General features: G+C 38.3%; 1 protein-coding gene and 2 pseudogenes across 1 annotated transcript; 2 read left to right on the forward strand and 1 right to left on the reverse strand.

The window, feature by feature from the left end:
• Nucleotides 1–4146: 4146 nt before the first annotated feature.
• On the forward strand, nt 4147–6359 carry LOC126409794 (photosystem II CP47 reaction center protein-like; annotated as a pseudogene).
• An 885-nt stretch (nt 6360–7244) lies between these two features.
• On the forward strand, nt 7245–8835 carry LOC126409800 (cytochrome b6; the record flags this gene model as incomplete). Its single annotated transcript, XM_050076191.1, has 1 exon — nt 7245–8835. A coding segment is annotated over one exon (783 nt), but the record flags the coding sequence as incomplete, so codon positions are not given.
• An 883-nt stretch (nt 8836–9718) lies between these two features.
• LOC126409796 (DNA-directed RNA polymerase subunit alpha-like) lies at nt 9719–16358 on the reverse strand (annotated as a pseudogene).
• Nucleotides 16359–19847: the final 3489 nt, after the last annotated feature.

The following is a 19847-nucleotide window of genomic DNA, read 5'->3' on the forward strand; positions in this document are numbered from 1 at the left end:
TTGTTACCTTTTCTTAATAATGAGAAACAATTTGAGAGAGCCGAGTCGATTTCTAGAACTACCGGCACTAGAACCAGAAAAAAATAGAAATAGGACCACTCTTCAATCGAGTCAGAACTCAAATCATAACTCAAATTGATGTGATACTTTGTTCGTAAGATCCGGAGCTCATATTCAATTGTCGTGTCGGAAGAAAAAAGAAAGAATGGGGGAAGAAGACCCATTTCTTTATTGAAATGGGTTCGTTCATTCCTACTACATTTTATTTTCCTTTACATTGCTATTTTGACTCTACCTTCCCGGGGTCATTCTCCGGGAAACTCTGTTTCATTTCAATTATTCCGTCGGACTCCTCCCGATCAATCTCCTTATTTAAGGATATCATTGGAAATCATGTAAAGGCAATTCCTATTTGATATAGCTATTTGTGCAAGTATTTTACGATTAAGAAGGAGCTGCTTCTTGCGCAGATCGTGTATTAATCGACTATAGGGTACCCCATTCTCGCGGGTTACTGCATTTATCCGAGTGATCCACAAACGACGAAAATCTCGCTTTTGCCTTCCTCTACCCCTATGGCTGGAAACCAAAGCCCTTATTTTCTGTTGAGTAGCAGTTCGAGTAAGTCTTGAATGAGCTCCTCGAAAGCTTGATGCAAATAAACGAATTTTCCTTCGACGCCTCCGCGCAATATATCCACGTCTAACTCTTGTCATAGTTTAAAATGGGACTTTGATGAATAAGATTTTCATGAATAACTAATTGATTTTCATTTCTTTTCTTTCAGTCATTCTTTTTCCTTCTCTTGGTCTAAGCAAAACGGATTCTTCCGGTGTATAAAATAAAAATTCCGATGGCTTTCTTTTGCTACTATAACCTTCCCAACCACGATTTGTTATTTCTTACAGGCAGTTCATTTCCCCATGAATAAATAGTGGGTTCCATCGTTTCTATGGTTACTTCTTAAACGGCGAGGTCCTATCTATACACCGGAGCCCTTTCCCTCATTTAATCAATGTTATTGGTAACTTGTACAGTTCACACCATTTGGCTCTACCCATGAATTAGCCAGTAATAGGTCTTTTCACAACGAGATCTATCCATACATGACGGTATTTAATTATGAAGGTTGGCTAGGTAGCTGATCAGTCCGTTCTTCATAAGTAAGAGCACCAATATAACTTTATGCTTTTTAAATACTATTTCCCCGCTTAATGGATAACCATTCGCTACCAATGAGGAATCGCTTTTCATCCCAAATTCAAATCAAGGCGATTGGATTTGCACCAATGGAAACCATAAATTCCATACACAATAGAGGTATATGATAGATTAGATCTTTTTTAAAAATGTAGTTCTTCCATTCTACCCCATTCATTTTCATTGGCACTGGTCATTGATACTGGAAAAATGGTTTAGTTTAGGTCACAGTTCATGATCTGAACGAGTCACACATACACCCTAGTACATGTTCCTCTACGCTGAGGGCATCCTCGAAGAGCAGGAGATTTCGTGACATTTCTCATTGGCTGTCTTGTGTTTCTAATAAGTTGTTTAATAGTTGGCATGCTGAATCGTATATAGAATCGGTTGGTTTAGATCGATCCTAACCTGATGATTATGAATTACTTTCATTTGAGTTGAAGATTCTACTTCGAACCATGGTTCGAAGTAGAATTACCGATTTACACAAAATCCGCGCTATTTTCGACTGCTACAAGATCAACAATGCCATGAGCTTGGGCTTCTGTTGCTGACATAAAAACATCCCTTTCCATGTCTTCAGATACAACCCATAAAGGTTTGCCCGTTCTTTGTACATAAACTCTTGTTAGTATTTCGCGAAGTTTCAACAGTTCTTCCGCTTCCAGGATAAATTCTCCTGCTTGTGCCTCATAAAAAGAACTAGCAGGTTGGTGGATCATAACCCTGATTATAATATGTCATAATGAACGATTCCTCTATCTCGCAAAATGGAGCGAAAAGAATAAATAAAAATAAAAAAAGATAGAAAACCGTACAGGCAATTTTTGCACATTGCATACGGCTCCGCAATGGAATCTACTCTTCTCTTACATCAAAGAAAGAGACAAATAGATCTATCAGATCCAAATCGTTGGATGATCCATTTACCACCCTTCTCCTCGTAGGAACAAAAAAATACTATGATGGTTCCGTTGCTTTAGATAATATATTCATCTCTCTTCTATGATTCAGCAATCCCAAAGTTTCTTTCTGGTCTGAGTCTGATTAAATAAGAAAAATGATAAGGAAAATGATCCCTTTCTTTTCATGCTTAGAAATATTCAGACTCATGTTGTGTAAGGAAAAGGGGTTGTTTGTGACGCTGAAATGGACCCCCGATAAATAACATAGGAATAAGATCAAATCGGGACTAACCTTTTGTTTCATACTACTATCTCGATACATAATCATGTTATGAAGAAGCAATAATGATTTGCTCATATCGAACTAAACGTGCCATGCTATTATTACTTATATATTCCATATGGCGAAGGCATAGTCTTATTTTTTCTTCAAGTCAAATAAAAACTCATTGGCGCCGAGCGTGAGGGAATGCTAGACGTTTGGTAAATTCTCCTCCGACCAGGATGAAAGATCCCATCGAAGCGGCTAATCCCATGCATATTGTATGTACGTCTGGTGGAACAATTTGCATAGCATCATAAATAGCTATTCCCGGTATTACCCATCCGCCGGGAGAATTTATAAACAAATAGAGATCCCTGGTATTATCTTCCATACTGAGATATACCATGAGACCAACAAGTTGATTCGAGATCTCGCTATCAACGCCTTGGCCTAAAAAAAGTAATCTTTCTCGATGAAGTCGGTTGATTAGGAAAAATTGTATCCCCGCAGAACCGTACACGCACCTTTCGATACATACGGTTCAAAAAAGTTCGAAAAAAAAATAATCAATGTGTCGATTCCAGACCTATTCTTTTTGAGTTTAGGCGTTTTCCTGACGAAGGGGTTTATTTTCATTTGCATTTTCCACAAAAATTAGTTTTGGTTTGCCCTCCTAACCTACAAAAAAGAATTCACTGAACATCTTTTATTGATGTATTCTTTTGATTGATGTATTGTTTCATCGAGATCCAAATCGCGATGCCATTTTCTTGTTCCTGAATGGGCCTCTTCACTTATTTTAGGTTTATGCTCTACTCCGGGTAAAGATTCGCCCGAATTCCATTTGCACATATAGGACAAATGACCCCAGTACCACTTATTTTTTCTTACGACTTTTTTATGCCTTCCACCAACCAAGTATTCGATGTATTCATCACATTTATATTTATTAGTGGTTTGAGATCACTCCTATGGTCTTATTTCTGATAGATGATAGAAGTTGTAATCAATATTACCCATTTGGTATTTTCTGAACGGAGCCTGGATACTTCATTTTATTGTTCCAAGTCAACCATAGATTATTCTAATTGATAAGATAATATTTATCTTTCAAACGAATTGATCCATTTGCACATTTCACGCTCCGAATTATTGAATTGATTTGATGATTCAATCAATCTTTCTTAGGCGAAAGAGAGTATATCTCGATCAGGGGAGAGAACGGGGAAATCCCATATGACCCAATATGTCCGACAAGTCGCACTATATGTCAACCCAAACTGCATCTTCCTCTCCAGGACTCCGAAAAGGGACTTTTGGAACACCAATGGGCATTACATTAAAGAAAACGGGGTTAAGTACTATACTTCACTTTGATGTGGAAACGTAACAATGGGTTTATTGTCCTCATAATATTTTTGTTTATCATATTTTATACATAGATTGGAAGACTCATGTAGGAAGACAGAATGAAAAAAAGAAAATTCTTAGGGACGGAGCGGATCCTTCGAATGATGAACAAGTATCTAATGGATTCACTTAAAAAAATGGGACCAATCCCCCCATTGCGTATTGGTACTTATCGGGTATAAAATAAATCTGCTTCTCTTTGTTCCTGCGAACAGAACGGAATTGTTCCATTATTACTATCACCTGCGGCACGTAATAAATGTGAACCCTTGCACCGAGATAATCACTGAATGAGGTCCATAGCATAGTCTTTTCCAATGTGACAAAGTTACATAGTGTCTATTTTCTTTGATGAAGGGTATTTCCATGGGTTTGCCTTGGTATCGTGTTCATACTGTCGTATTGAATGATCCTGGTCGCTTGCTTTCTGTCCATATAATGCATACAGCTCTAGTTTCTGGTTGGGCCGGTTCTATGGCTCTATACGAATTAGCTGTTTTGATCCCTCTGATCCCGTTCTTGATCCAATGTGGCGACAAGGTATGTTCGTTATACCCTTCATGACTCGTTTAGGAATAACCAATTCATGGGCGGTTGGAGTATTACAGGAGGAACTGTAACCAATCCGGGTATTTGGAGTTACGAAGGTGTTGCCGGGGCACACATTGTGTTTTCTGGCTTGTGCTTCTTGGCAGCTATCTGGCATTGGGTGTATTGGGATCTAGAAATATTCTGTGATGAACGTACGGGAAAACCCTCTTTGGATTTGCCCAAGATCTTTGGAATTCATTTATTTTTATCTGGGGTGGCTTGCTTTGGGTTTGGTGCATTTCATGTAACAGGTTTGTATGGCCCTGGAATATGGGTGTCTGATCCTTATGGGCTAACCGGAAAAGTGCAACCTGTAAGTCCTTCATGGGGCGCGGAGGGTTTTGATCCTTTTGTTCCGGGGGGATAGCTTCTCATCATATTGCAGCGGGCACCTTGGGAATATTAGCGGGTCTATTCCATCTTAGTGTTCGCCCGCCCCAACGTCTATACAAAGCATTACGTATGGGCAATATTGAAACTGTGCTTTCCAGTAGTATCGCTGCTGTGTTTTTGCAGCTTTCGTTGTTGCTGGAACTATGTGGTATGGTTCAGCGACTACTCCGATCGAATTATTTGGTCCTACTCGTTATCAGTGGGATCAGGGATATTTCCAGCAAGAAATATATCGAAGAGTTAACGCCGGGCTAGCTGAAAATCTGAGTTTATCGGAATCTTGGTCTAAAATTCCCGATAAACTAGCTTTTTATGATTATATCGGTAATAATCCGGCGAAAGGAGGATTGTTCAGAGCCGGCTCAATGGACAACGGGGATGGAATAGCTGTTGGGTGGTTAGGACACCCTGTCTTTAGAGATAAAGAGGGGCATGAACTTTTTGTACGTCGTATGCCTACCTTCTTTGAAACATTTCCGGTAGTTTTGGTAGATGGAGACGGAATTGTGAGAGCCGATGTTCCTTTTAGAAGGGCAGAATCCAAGTATAGTGTCGAACAAGTGGGTGTAACTGTTGAGTTCTATGGTGGTGAACTCGATGGAGTCAGTTATAATGATCCTGCTACTGTGAAAAAATATGCTAGACGTGCCCAATTGGGTGAAATTTTTGAATTGGATCGCGCTACTTTGAAATCCGATGGTGTTTTTCGTAGTAGTCCAAGGGGTTGGTTCACTTTTGGACATGCTTCGTTTGCTTTGCTTTTCTTTTTCGGCCACATTTGGCATGGTGCTAGAACCTTGTTCAGAGATGTTTTTGCTGGTATCGACCCAGATTTAGATGCTCAAGTGGAATTTGGAACCTTCCAAAAACTGGGGATCCAACTACAAGGAGACAAGTAGTCTGATACAACATTTCTTTCATATGTCTAGCCTATGTTTCATATAGGGTACTGGAGAAATATTAATTCGAATCATCACCTATTACTCTTGACCTTTACTTGTCTGGGAAATGATCCCAAATGAACAGGTATGGAAGCTATAATTGTAAAACACGATCGAATCTATGGAAGCATTGGTTTATACATTCCTGTTGGTCTCGACTCTGGGGATAATATTTTTTGCTATCTTTTTCGAGAACCGCCTAAGGTTCCAAATAAAAAGATGAAATGATTTTTCATTATCTCAATTGAAATGATGACCCTCCGATGAGGAGGGTCATCATTTCAACTAGTCCCCGTGTTCCTCAAATGGATCTCTTAGTTGTTGAGAGGGTTGCCCAAAGGCGGTATATAAGGCATACCCCGTAAAGCTTACAAGTAAACCAGATATGAAGATGGCGACTAGAGTTGCAGTTTCCATTATTAAGTGATTTCAAGACCACGATGGATCTACGATAAGATAGTTTATTTACAACGGAATCGTATACAAAGTCAACAGATCTCAAACAATGCACGGAATAGGATTTATGGCTACACAAACCATTGAGGGTAGTTCCAGATCTGGGCCAAGACGGACTATTGTAGGCGATTTATTAAAACCATTGAATTCGGAATATGGTAAAGTAGCCCCTGGATGGGGAACTACACCCCTTATGGGTGTCGCAATGGCTCTATTTGCAGTATTCCTATCTATTATTTTGGAGATTTATAATTCTTCCGTTTTACTGGATGGTATTTCATTAAGTTAGGTCCAGAAGAACGGATAAGTCCTAACTTTCAATAAAAAAAAGAATCACTTAGGATTCGGATTTCTAGGTCATCTCATTCTGTTTGGTAGTTCGACCGCGGAATTCTTTTGTTTCGGTATTTCCGGAATATGAGTGTGTGACTTGTTATACCTATTGATAGTACAGAGAATAAGTCTGTCATCTCATCGAGAGAGATGGTTCTAGCCCGTCAGATAGTCAGTCTAGTATCTGGAGCACGGACTATATGGAATAGATTAAGAACTATTTAAACTATGATTCATACCTACTATTCATACCTCGTGACCGGCCTCCAACTACTATTATTTTTTTCAATTAACTTTTCAATGAGGCGTTTCAGAAATCGAACCACCTTTTTCCTTCAGAATCATGCTTAGTTTGAGCTGAGCGAGGGACAGGACAAATATTTCTATGGATTCTTAGTTATTATATCTGTTCATTGAATAAGTGAAGTGATGATCAAACGAAAGGGTTCCTACTCAGAGAACTCTTTGGTTCTGTTTTGTTCTTTGTTGAATCATCGTGGTTCTAGTAGGAATCTGAGGTTTCAATTGATTCATAGGGTCTCAACAAGATAATTCCTATCAATAGTAAATTCGTATGTATTACGTATAAACAAAAATAAAATAGGGTAAGAGAACATTCAAAAGGCCTGTAACAATCAACATAGGATGAGCCAACTTGATATTTTGGCGCTATCATCACAAAGAAGAGATTTAGAGTTTTGGTTCCCTCATTTTATCTGGAAAGATTGAATCAAGTGAAGTCTCTAAAAGGTTTCAAATCTTTCTTTTCTATTGCACGTTGCAACCAGAACCAGTATTGGGGTGTTTTCGCTTGAGCCGTACGAGACGAAATTCTCATATACGGTTCTTAGAGGGGAGTCCCTTCGCCTTCGGTTCACCTATCTCAATAAAGTATATGATTGGTTCGAGGAGCGTCTCGAGATTCAAGCGATTGCAGATGATATAACTAGTAAATATGTTCCTCCTCATGTCAATATATTTCATTGTCTAGGAGGGATCACACTTACTTGCTTTTTAGTACAAGTAGCTACGGGTTTTGCTATGACTTTTTACTATCGCCCGACCGTCACAGAAGCTTTTGCCTCTGTTCAATACATAATGACTGAAGCCAACTTCGGTTGGTTAATCCGATCAGTTCATCGATGGTCAGCAAGTATGATGGTTCTAATGATGATCCTGCACGTATTTCGTGTTTATCTCACAGGTGGTTTTAAGAAACCACGTGAATTGACTTGGGTTACGGGTGTAGTTCTGGCTGTGTTGACTGCATCCTTTGGGGTAACTGGTTATTCTTTACCTTGGGACCAAATTGGGTATTGGGCAGTCAAAATTGTAACTGGTGTACCTGAGGCTATCCCTATAGTGGGATCGCCCTTGGTAGAGTTATTACGCGGAAGTGCTAGCGTGGGTCAATCCACTTTGACCCGCTTTTATAGTTTACACACTTTTGTATTACCTCTTCTTACCGCCGTATTTATGTTAATGCACTTTTCAATGATACGTAAGCAAGGTATTTCAGGTCCTTTATAGAGAAGACAGAGCATAGGTATTTGTAATAGATCATATAATATATTGTTTGGGTAGGAACAAAAAAATAGTATTTGTATTTCATTGCTATAAATATGGATTATTGAAAAGAATAAGACATGTTATTTGGATATTTCCCTTCAACCACGAAGTATTTTTTATTTGATACGAACAGTTGAAGTGGATTCTCGGAGGAGAGGATGGATTATGGGAGTGTGTGACTTGAACTATTGATTGGTCCATGCAGATATATTATCTGCCACATTGGAATTCATAAACAAATGTGTCTCTGTTCCAACCGCCGCCCCCCTGCGGAGCAAGAGGATAGGCTGGTTCCTTTGAGGAGAATCTTTTCTATGATCAGACCCGAATCATGTCATGCATGAATAGGCTTCGTAAGATCTAGTAGAATAAGTGATGTGGCATGATCCAGATTATGTTCTATCTATTCCACTTCCATTTATTTAACTTATAGTAGGGAATGCATTCATTTCCCCTGCATCGACCCCGATCTATGATACTATCGGAGTGAAACACGGGATCTAAGGAAGAATCGAGGCTAGACTTTATTAGTAACAAGTAAATCCTTTGTACGTAAGAAGACTCTAAAAAACAATATTGTGCATCAATTACAAGGTATGAGACAATCCAAAAAGCATTTGATCATGATCGATGTAAGCCTACTTGGGTATTGAGCATTTATTTGTACGAACATAGTTTCCTGGATGGCATATGGATTTTATATGAATCCATTTCATTCCTTTGATTATTGCTCGAGCTGGATGATGAAAAATCATCATGTCCGGTTCTTTCGGGGATGGATCCATAAGAATTCACCTATCCCAATAACAAAGAAACCCGACTTGAATGATCCTGTATTAAGAGCAAAATTGGCTAAGGGATGGGACATAATTATTATGGGGAACCGGCATGGCCTAATGATCTTTTATATATTTTTCCGTAGTAATTCTAGGTACTATTGCATGTAACGTAGGTCTAGCGTTCTAGAGCCATCAATGATTGGTGAACCGGCAGATCCATTTGCAACTCCTTTGGAAATATTACCCGAATGGTACTTCTTTCCCGTATTTCAAATACTCCGTACAGTACCCAATAAGTTATTGGGTGTTCTTTTAATGGTTTCGGTACCAGCGGGATTATTGACAGTACCCTTTTTGGAAAATGTTAATAAATTCCAAAATCCATTCCGTCGCCCAGTAGCTACAACAGTCTTTTTGATTGGTACGGCAGTAGCCCTTTGGTTAGGTATTGGAGCAACATTACCTATTGATAAGTCTCTAACTTTAGGTCTTTTTCAAATTAAAATAGATCTTGAAATACTAAGGTAAGGCGGGATATTACGTATGTATCTAGTTAGGCATACTTCAAAGTTTATCCTCCTAGATACATCTCTTTCATTTGATTATAGATCTATTCTGAAGAATCCACGAATACAGACTATGCTGAAGATTCAAAACAGACTTTGTTTTGTTTCTTCTTTTTTCGTTAGTGTGTATATTTTAGTGTGTATATTGATTATATATTACAAATTATTATTCAATTCGAATTGAATAATAATTTGTAATATATAGGAAGAATAATTATAGTATAATTTTATAGTTAGTTTAGTTATAAAAAATAAGAAATAAGATAAAGATAAGAAAATAATAGAAATTTTATTTCATTATTTCTAGTTAATAAATAGTCTTTCATTTATAATTTTTTCATTTCGTGCTTTCATTCGAAATGAAAAAAAAATTTCAACGGGATTCAAACTGAGTTGAATTTTTAAGCAAGTCGATTGTGAAACCCTTCTGTAGAATGTCGAATATTTGTTTTACGTCTTCTACGCGAAAATGCTCAATTCTCATAAGATCTTCTTGACTTTTACTCAAAAGGTCCAGCAATGTATGTATATTAGACCTTTTGAGACAGTTATAAGTCCTAGGAGGCAATTCTAATTGATCAATAAAAATACGTTTCAATATGATTTCTCTTTTCATATTATCCAATCCATCATCAAAGGTAAAAAAGGGCACACTAGCCCTTTTTTGATTGTCCTCCATATTTCTATTTATGTCCTGTTCCTCCGCATGTAAAAAAGGAATAAATAAATCGATCAAATTACGAGAAGCTTCATAAAGCGCTTCCTTAGGAGTTAAACTTCCATTCGTCCATATTTCAAGAAAAAGTATCTCTTGTTTCTCATTCCCATTCCCATAAGAATGAATACTATGATTCGCATTTCGAACAGGCATGGATACAGCATCTATAGGATAGCTTCCGTCTTGATAGTTATTTGGGGTTCTCGTACAATATCCACGACCCCTCTCAATTTTAATTCAATGCACAAATCAACCGGTTCCGTTAGGACAGCTATATGCTGTGTAGTATCAACTATTTCTACAGAAGGTGGTGAGATGATATCTTGAGCAGTTACGTGTCTAGGGCCCCTGACATAGATAGATGCGTCGAGAGTTCCGTACAGATCACTTCTAAATACAATTTTTTCAAATTCATTAAAATTTCATGGACTGATTCTTCAATACCTACTATCGTAGAATATTCATGTGGTACCTTATCAGATTTTGCGCGCGTAATACATGTTCCTTCTAGTTCTCCAAGTAAAGCCCTTCGCATCGCGATACCGATTGTATCGGCTTGACCCTTCATAAGTGGGGATAAAACGAAACGACCATAATAAAGGCGTTTGCTGTCTGCTCTTGATTCAACACACTTCCACTGTAGCGTCCGAGTGGATACTGGTACTTCCTCCCGAACCATACTAATATAATATTATTTGATGAGATCATTTAATTATTTATTTCTCTTGGATTGGAATCTTTTCCATTTTTATTTCTAAACGCGCCTTTTTTTGGCGGTCTACATCCATTATGCGGCATAGGGGTTACGTCACGTACAAAATTTAATAGTATACCACTTCTACGAATCGCTCGTAATGCTGCATCTCTCCCGAGACCGGGACCCTTTATCATGACTTCTGCTCGTTGCATACCCTGGTCTACTACCGCACGAATAGCATTTCCTGCTGCGGTTTGAGCAGCAAATGGGGTACCCCTTCTTGTGCCCTTGAATCCACAGGTACCCGCAGAAGACCAAGAAACGACCCGACCTTGTGGGTCTGTAACAGTAACAATAGTATTGTTGAAACTCGCTTGAACATGAATAACTCCTATTGGTGTTCTACACCCACTCTTACGTGAACTAATACGGCTATTTCTACGTGAACCAATTCTTGGTATAGGTTTTGTCATATTCTATTTGCCATCTCATAAATATGAGTCAGAGATATACGGATATATCCATTTCATGTGAAAACAAATTCTTTATTTATTTGTACATTAGGTCTCTTAGAAAGTGAAGTTCTTTTTTTTTATAAATATTATCCCTGTCTCTGTTTATGTTTCGGATTAGAACAAATTACTATAATTCGTCCTCGCCTACGGATCAGTCGACATTTTTCACAAATCTTACGAACAGAAGCTCTTATTTTCATATTTGTTGTTCCTTAATTCCGAATCTACTCTTTGAAAGAAAATAAGTCTCTTTTCTTTAATTCACCTTAAGTTAGTGTTTGAGCCTTAAAATTTATCCCCATGAAAATTTAAATACCTAATCGTTTGAATCTTTATTGCGAAGTCTATAAATTATACGTCCCCTTGTTGAATCATAACGGCTGACTTCTATTTTACTCTATCTCCTGGTAGTATTCGTATAAAACTACGTCGTATCCGCCCTGAAACATAACCTAGAACCAGGTCTTCGTTATCTAAGCGAACCCAGAACATGCCATTGGGAAGTGATTCAGTAATTAAACCTTCATGGATCAATTTTTGTTCTTTCATTCCAGGTAACCTCCTTGAAGTATTAACTAATGTAGGAGGAGTGACATTAGACAACCCACCTCTACTCTCTTTTCATAAATAGGAAGTTACGTATCAAATTCGTATACCAGATGGATCACCTCACCATATATAAAACAAAATTTCTCCTCCAATTCTTTCTAGTCGAGCTTCTCGATCTGTCATTATACCCCTAGAAGTAGAAAGAATTACAACCCCTATCCCGCCTGAAATCCTAGGAATTCGTTGAGAGTTGGAATAGATTCGCAGACCTGGTCTGCTGATACGCTTTAAAATATTTCTATGTGCTCTTTTCCTATTTCTTCTATGTCGTAGGGTTAAAACCAAGAAATCCTTGTTGTTTTCCCGGTGCTTCCTAACATTTTCGATAAAACCCTCTCGTAGAAGTATTTTCACAATGTTTTCGGTAATATTAGTGGATGGTATTCGAACTGTTCCTTTTTTATCCATGTCAGCATTTCTTATATAAGTTATTATATCGGCAATAGTGTCTCTACCCATGACGAACTATCATTTTTTTTTGCTTTGATATAATCAACATGTTTCTTTTTTATTTTTCATTAAAGGTATATGCCTGAGACATAATCTACTAATTTATCCATTTCAAAGACCCTACTACCCATTGTCTCGTCTACTAGCGTTCATTATTTATAATACTTCGGGAGCTAATGAGACTATCTTAGTGAAATTTAACTGTCTCAATTCACGAGCAATCGAACCAAAAACTCGGGTGCCTTTTGGATTTCCTTCTTGATCAATGACAACTGCTGCATTGTCATCATACCGGATTATCATACCGTTGTCGCGCTTGAGTTCTTTACATGTACGTACAATTACAGCTCTGATTACTTCTGATCTTTCCAGGGGCATATTTGGCACTGCTTCTTTGATTACAGCAACAATAACGTCACCGATATGAGCATATCGGTAATTACTAGCTCCTATGATTCGAATACACATCAATTTTCGAGCTCCGCTGTTGTCCGCTACATTCAAAAAGGTCTGAGGTTGAATCATCTTTCTTTTATTTGAGTTCTTTCAATGCAAGAGGCGAGGGGGAAAAGAAAATTTTCTGTCCAGAAATAAGTAAACCAGCGATTATAGATTATATTTTTCATCATTCATAAATATCCCTTTGGTCCGATATCCCTATTCCGCAATAACGAATTTTGTTCGTATAGGCATTTTGCGCGCCGCTATTTCCATAGCGGCTCTGGCTACGGTTTCTGATACTCCGCCCATTTCATAAAGTATTCGATCCGGTTTAACGACGGATACCCAATATTCAGGAGATCCCTTCCCCGAACCCATACGTGTTTCCGCGGGTCTTAGTGTAACGGGTTTGTCGGGGAATATACGTACCCATATTTTTCCGCCACGACGGGCATATCGTGTCATTGCGCGGCGCCCTGCTTCTATTTGTCTAGATGTGATCCAAGCGGGTTCAAGTGCCTGAAGCGCATATTTACCGAAACAAATACGATTGCCCCGATAAGATACTCCTTTCATTCTTCCTCTATGTTGTTTACGAAACCTGGTTCTTTTGGGTTATAGTTGATGGTAGTGTCTCAATTCCATCTCTACTACAGAACCGGACATGAGAGTTTCTTCTCATCCAGCTCCTCGCGAATGAAACGATAAATAAACAATAAATAATATTAGGATTATTTAATGGATGAAATTTCGCGGGCGAATATTTACTCTTTTATATTTATCTGCTTTATTCGTAGGGTCGCTCCATAACCTCTTCGAAGAAATCAGTTCGTTCCCGGCGCGTTCCGCCATCCCGTCCAGTGAATCATTAGGATTCGTTTTCAATCGAATCCTCCGCAGTCACAGGTTCCGTCGTTCCCATAGCTTCTCCTCCATTAATGTCGAGGTCTGAATTCTGCAATGGAGCTTCTAATTTAATCTGTCCCTGAGTCAATCTCCTCAGTCTCTATCGACTCAATGCTCTTTATTTTTTGAAATCTATCTCAATTATAGATGAATTGAATTATATTATAGTATATGATGCCTTATCACATTGCCCTTTCTAAGATGATTCATAGACCATACATATTGGAATAATATATCATTTCTTTTCCCCTTCTCTCTTTCTCTCATCCTTCCATTCATCCGCATCCCTCTATTTTGGTTTCACAACTTACACAATCAATCAAGATTCATTTTTACTTTATTGAAAAAGGATTTCAGTTGCTACAAATATATGATTATTATCTCATATAATGACCGATTCCTTGGATCTTGAGAATACGAAGCAATGAGCTGGTTATTAATTTATATTTATATTAGGTAGGGTCCAATTCTTTCTTTTAGTCCCAACGAGTCACACACTAAGCATAGCAATTCTATCATATCAAAGTGGTAAATCGAATTGTTATTCAAACATATATAATTGATCCGTTTTGACTAAACGGAAAAAGACCTAAACTAAATTGAGTTTTTTGCCCTGTCCATGGATAAGTATCCATGAATAGAATCGCAAGAAAAGGAGCCATTACTCTTCATCCAAAAATATCCAAATTTTTATCCCTAATACTCCATAGATAGTTCGAACTGGATAGGAACAATAATCAATTTTCACTCGAATGGTCTGTAGGGGAACCCTACCTTCTCTAATCCATTCAACGCGGGCAATTTCGTTTCCATTGAGACGTCCTGCAATTTGTACCTGAATTCCCTTTGCATCCGCTTGTTCAGCTAATTCAATAGCTTTTTTCATTGCCTTTCTAAAGGAAACTCTATTCTTTAATTGCAGAGCGATATATTCTGCAAGAATATTAGGTTGCCCGTAAGGTCTTGCAACTCTTGCGATAGCAATGTTGAGTCTTCGGTTCACAGAATGAAAGCTTTTTTGTACATTAGTCTGTAATTCTTCGATTCCTCGGGCTCGACCCTCTATTAACATATTGGCGAATCCAATATGAATTATGACTTGGATCAAATCGATTCTTTTTTTAATATCTATACGTGCAATTCCTTCAAAACCTGAGGATATTCTCATATGTTTTTGTACATAATTCTTGATACAATCCCGTATTTTTTCATCTTCCTGGAGACCTTTGGAATAATTTTTGGTTGTGCGAACCAAAAGGAACGATGACTTTGGGTTGTACCAAGTCTGAAACCAAGTGGATTTATTTTCTGTCCCATATCTACCTACCAATATTCTCTTTCTAAACTAAAAGTCATGTTTTGAAAATCAAATATTTTTTAAATTGAAGTTAGGTCTTTCGCTCAATACAATAGTTATATGACAGGTGGGTCTTTTTATTGGGTAACTACGTCCCCGAGCTCGCGGTTTTAACCTTTTGACGATAACACCTTCGTTGACTTCGGCTTTACTAATAAATAAATCAGCTTCTTTCAAACCCCTATTGTGACTAGCATTTGCTGCTGCGGAATAAACTAATTTGAAAATGGGGTAACATGCTCGATAAGGCATGAGTTCCAGTATCATAAGTGTTTGCTCATAGGAGCAACCGCGAATTTGATCAATTACCCTTCGTGCTTTTTGAGCAGACATACCTATATGTCGAGCTAAAGCTCGTATTTCTGTACCCGAGGTCTTCTTTATCATAGTCATAGGGTTTTACCTCACACACACCAATAAAAATAAGAATAAATCATGAGAGCACTTATTTAACTTTTGATTACATTAATACATTAACTATATTAATATTATCATTATCGCCGAGATCTATTATCGTTTCTCGCGTGTCCCCGGAAAGTCAGAGTAGGCGCGAATTCTCCCAATTTGTGACCCACCATACGCTCCGTTATATAAATAGGTAAATGCTCCTTTCCGTTATGAACAGCAATTGTATGACCGACCATTGCAAATATAATGGTCGATGCTCGGGACCAAGTTACTATTATACTTCTTTCCTCTGCCTTGTTGAGCTTCTCAATTTTACTTAATAAGTGATTAGCCACAAAAGGATTTTTTTTAGATGAACGGGCCACAAGTGATTACTCCCCTTCTTTTCATTTTTTCATTTTGTGAAGACGAAAAAACCAATTTGATTTAATTTTACATCATTCATTATTTTTTCTTTCTCTTTCTATTTACGGCGACGAAGAATAAAAATATCACTATATTTATTCCTTTTCCTACTCCTTCTTCCAAGCGCGGGATAACCCCAAGGAGTTGTGGGTTTTTTTCTACCAATCGGGGCCCTCCCTTCACCACCTCCATGGGGATGGTCTACAGGGTTCATAACTACTCCTCTTACTACAGGACGCTTACCTAGCCAACATTTAGATCCGGCTCTACCCAAACTTTTCTGGTTCGCCCCGACATTACCCACTTGTCCGACTGTTGCTGAGCAGTTTTTGGATATCAAACGAACCTCTCCAGATGGTAATCTTAATGTGGCCGATTTACCCTCTTTTGCAATCAGTTTCGCTACAGCACCTGCTGCTCTAGCTAATTGTCCACCCTTTCCAAGTGTTATTTCTATGTTATGTATGGCCGTGCCTAAGGGCATATCGGTTGAAGTAGATTCTTCTTTTGATCAATCAAAACCCCTTCCCAAACTGTACAAGCTTCTTCCAAAGCATACGGCTTTCTGGATGTAGATGATGATATCTAGACAGATGGATCTTATATGAATCGTATGATGAAGTACCACATGAGTGGATATATAGGAATCCAAATCTGCCGAATCACTCATGCTACGATCTTCTACATCCTAGGTCTCCCCATTCCGTCATCTGGCTTATGTTCTTCATGTAGCACTCAGACCGAATGACTCTATGAAATTACGTCGATACTTCCATTCCACATATTACGGGTAACGTAGGAGACATCTCTATTTTTCCCCCGGGGATCTTTAGAATTACCACTGCTTAGCTTTCAATTCGCCTCTGACCATCAAATGAAATGTGAATAACCCATCCTCCTCTCTTTGAAACAAGGGGCGCTTCCGGTTCTATCCGTGCTTCAAACAATTTTGTCTTCTCCATATTACCATATCTCTAGAGTCAATAATTTTATATGAGGAACCACTGAACTCAATCACCTGCTGCCGTTACTCTTCAGTTTTCTGTTGAGGTCTATCCCGTAGAGGTACTCAAATTGGATCAGTGATCGATTTCTAGGTTTTGTCGTAAACCTAATTGGTTACTTCCAATTACGTAAATCAATAGTTCAAACCGCACTCAAAGGTAGGGCATTTCCCATTGATATAGGAACTTCTGTACCAGAAACAATGGTATCTCCAATTATAGCCCCTCTGGGATGTAAAATATATCTCTTCTCACCATCCCATAGTGTATGAGACAAATGTATGCATTTCGATTAGGGTCGTATTCTATGGTTACGATTCTACCAGATATGTCTTTTGCATTCCGTCGAAAATCGATTTTACGGTATAGACGCTTATGACCTCCCCCTCTATGCCTTGCGGTAATGATTCCTCTGGCATTACGACCTTTACCACAACGATGCTGTCCATAGATCAAATTTGTTCGTGGATTGGATTTCGCTTGACTGTCTACGGCTCCTTTGCGTGTGCTAGGGTAGAAGTTTTGTATAAATGTATGGCCATGTTATTAAGTATTTATTTTTTTTATTTAAGTTCTTTTCTCTATAAGAGGTGGAATAGAATAACCCGGTTGAAGCGTAATGATCATACGTCTGTAATGCATTGTATGTCGCATAATAGGTCCCATTCTTCTACCCTTTCCCGGGAGTCGATGGCTATTCATAGCTACTACCTTGACACCAAAGAAGAGTTCGATCCAATGCTTTATTTCTGTCCTAGTTGATCCTGATTCGACATTAGAAGTATATTGATTGTTCCCCAATAACCGAATACTTTTTTCTGTAAATACTGCATATTTGATTCCATCCATAAATCCATTTTCTTCCCTATGAGTTCCAGTATCTATAAGAATTAGAATTCTTACCGTTTCTACCGTTTCTATCTTATTCTTATAGTATGAATATACCAATTAGTTATCTATGGATGATGAGATTCCGTTGATACGGAGCCAATTCTATTATTGAACGTTCCAATTCGCGTGCATCCAGCAGGAATTGAACCTACGAATTTGCCAATTATGAGTTGGGCGCTTTAACCATTCAGCCATGGATGCTTCGCGGAGACTCGTCATCAACGGGGGCTGTCTTTGTGTAAGTGGATTTCAATTGAAATATAATCTTTCGTTTAGGAGAAATCAATGAAACGGCATCAATTCAAATCCTGTATTTTGGAATTGAGAGAGATATTGAGAGAGATCAAGAATTCTCGCTATTTCTTAGATTCATGGACCAAATTCGATTCAGTGGTGTCTTTCACTCACATTTTTTCCACCAAGAACGTTTTGTGAAACTCCTTGGCCCCCAAACTTGGAGTGTCCTGCTTTCACGTGATTCACAGGGTTCAACAAGCAATCGATATTTCACTTTCACGATCAAAGGTGTAGTACTGCTTGTAGTAGCGGTCCTTATATATCGTATTAACAATCGAAATATGGTCGAAAGAAAAAATCTCTATTTGATGGGGCTTCTTCCTATACCTATGAATTCCATTGGACCCAGAAATGATACATTGGAAGAATCTTTTTGGTCTCCCAATATCAATAGGTTGATTGTTTCGCTCCTGTATCTTCCAAAAGGGAAAAGATCTCTGAGAGTTGTTTCATGGATCCGAAAGAGAGTACTTGGGTCCTCCCAATAACTAAAAAGTGTATCATGCCTGAATCTAACTGGGGTTCGCGTGGTGGAGGAACTGGATCGGAAAAAGAGGGATTCTAGTTGTAAGATATCTAATGAACAGTAGCTGGAATTGAGATCTCATTCAAAGAGAAAGATATCAAATATCTGGAGTTTCTTTTGTATCCTATATGGATGATCCGATCCGCAAGGACCATGGTTGGGAATGTTTGATCGTGTTTCTCCGAGGAAGAAGCGAAACATAATCATTTGAATCGGGACAGCTATTCGAAATCTTAGCGAAACACTTGATTTGTATCTCATGTCTGCTTTTCGTGAAAAAAGACCAATTGAAGTGGAGGGTTTCCTCAAACAACAAGGAGCTGAGGCAACTTTCCATCAATAGTATTGAGCATGTTCCATCTCTTCTCGAGAACAAGTGGGATATTTCTTGCAAATTGTGCTCATTCATATGTGGCAATTCCACCAAGATCTCTTCGTTGTTGGGGGAGAATCAGCACGAATCGGATTTTTTGAGGAACGTATCGAGGAGAATTTGATTTGGTTAGACAATAGTGGTTGGTAAACAAGATCGGTTTTTTAGCAAGGTACGAATGTATCGTCAAATATTCAATATGATTCCACAGATCTATTTCGTTCAAGTAACGGATTCTAGCCAATTGAAAGGATTTCTGATCAATCCAAGATCATTTCGATTCATTAGGAATGAGGATTCGGAATATCACACATTGATCAATCAAACAGAGATTCAGCAACTAAAGAAAATTGATTCTTTGGGATCCTTCCTCTCTTCAACGGAACGAACAGAGATGAATCAGATCGATCCCGAAATACCCTTCTGGATTCCTCAATGTCCCGGCTATTCACGGAACGTGAAAAGCAGATGAATAATCATCTGTTTCCGGAAAAAATCGAAGAATTTCTTGGGAATCCTACAAGATCAATTCGTTCTTTTTTCTCCGACAGATGGTCAGAACTTCATCTGGTTTCGAATGCTACTGAGAGGTTCACTAGAGATCAGAAATTGTTGAAGAAACAACAAGATGTTTTTTCTTTTGTCCCTTCCAGGCGATCGGAAAAGAAAGAAATGGTTGATATATTCAAGATAATTACGTATTTACAAAATACCGTCTCAATTCATCCTATTTCATCAGATCGGGGATGTGATATGGTTCCGAAGGATGAACCGGATATGGACAGTTCTAATAAGATCTCATTCTTGAACAAAAACCCATTTTGTGATTTATTCCATCT

This window comes from Nymphaea colorata, chromosome 2 (assembly GCF_008831285.2).
Source record: "Nymphaea colorata isolate Beijing-Zhang1983 chromosome 2, ASM883128v2, whole genome shotgun sequence".
Lineage (NCBI taxonomy): Eukaryota > Viridiplantae > Streptophyta > Magnoliopsida > Nymphaeales > Nymphaeaceae > Nymphaea > Nymphaea colorata.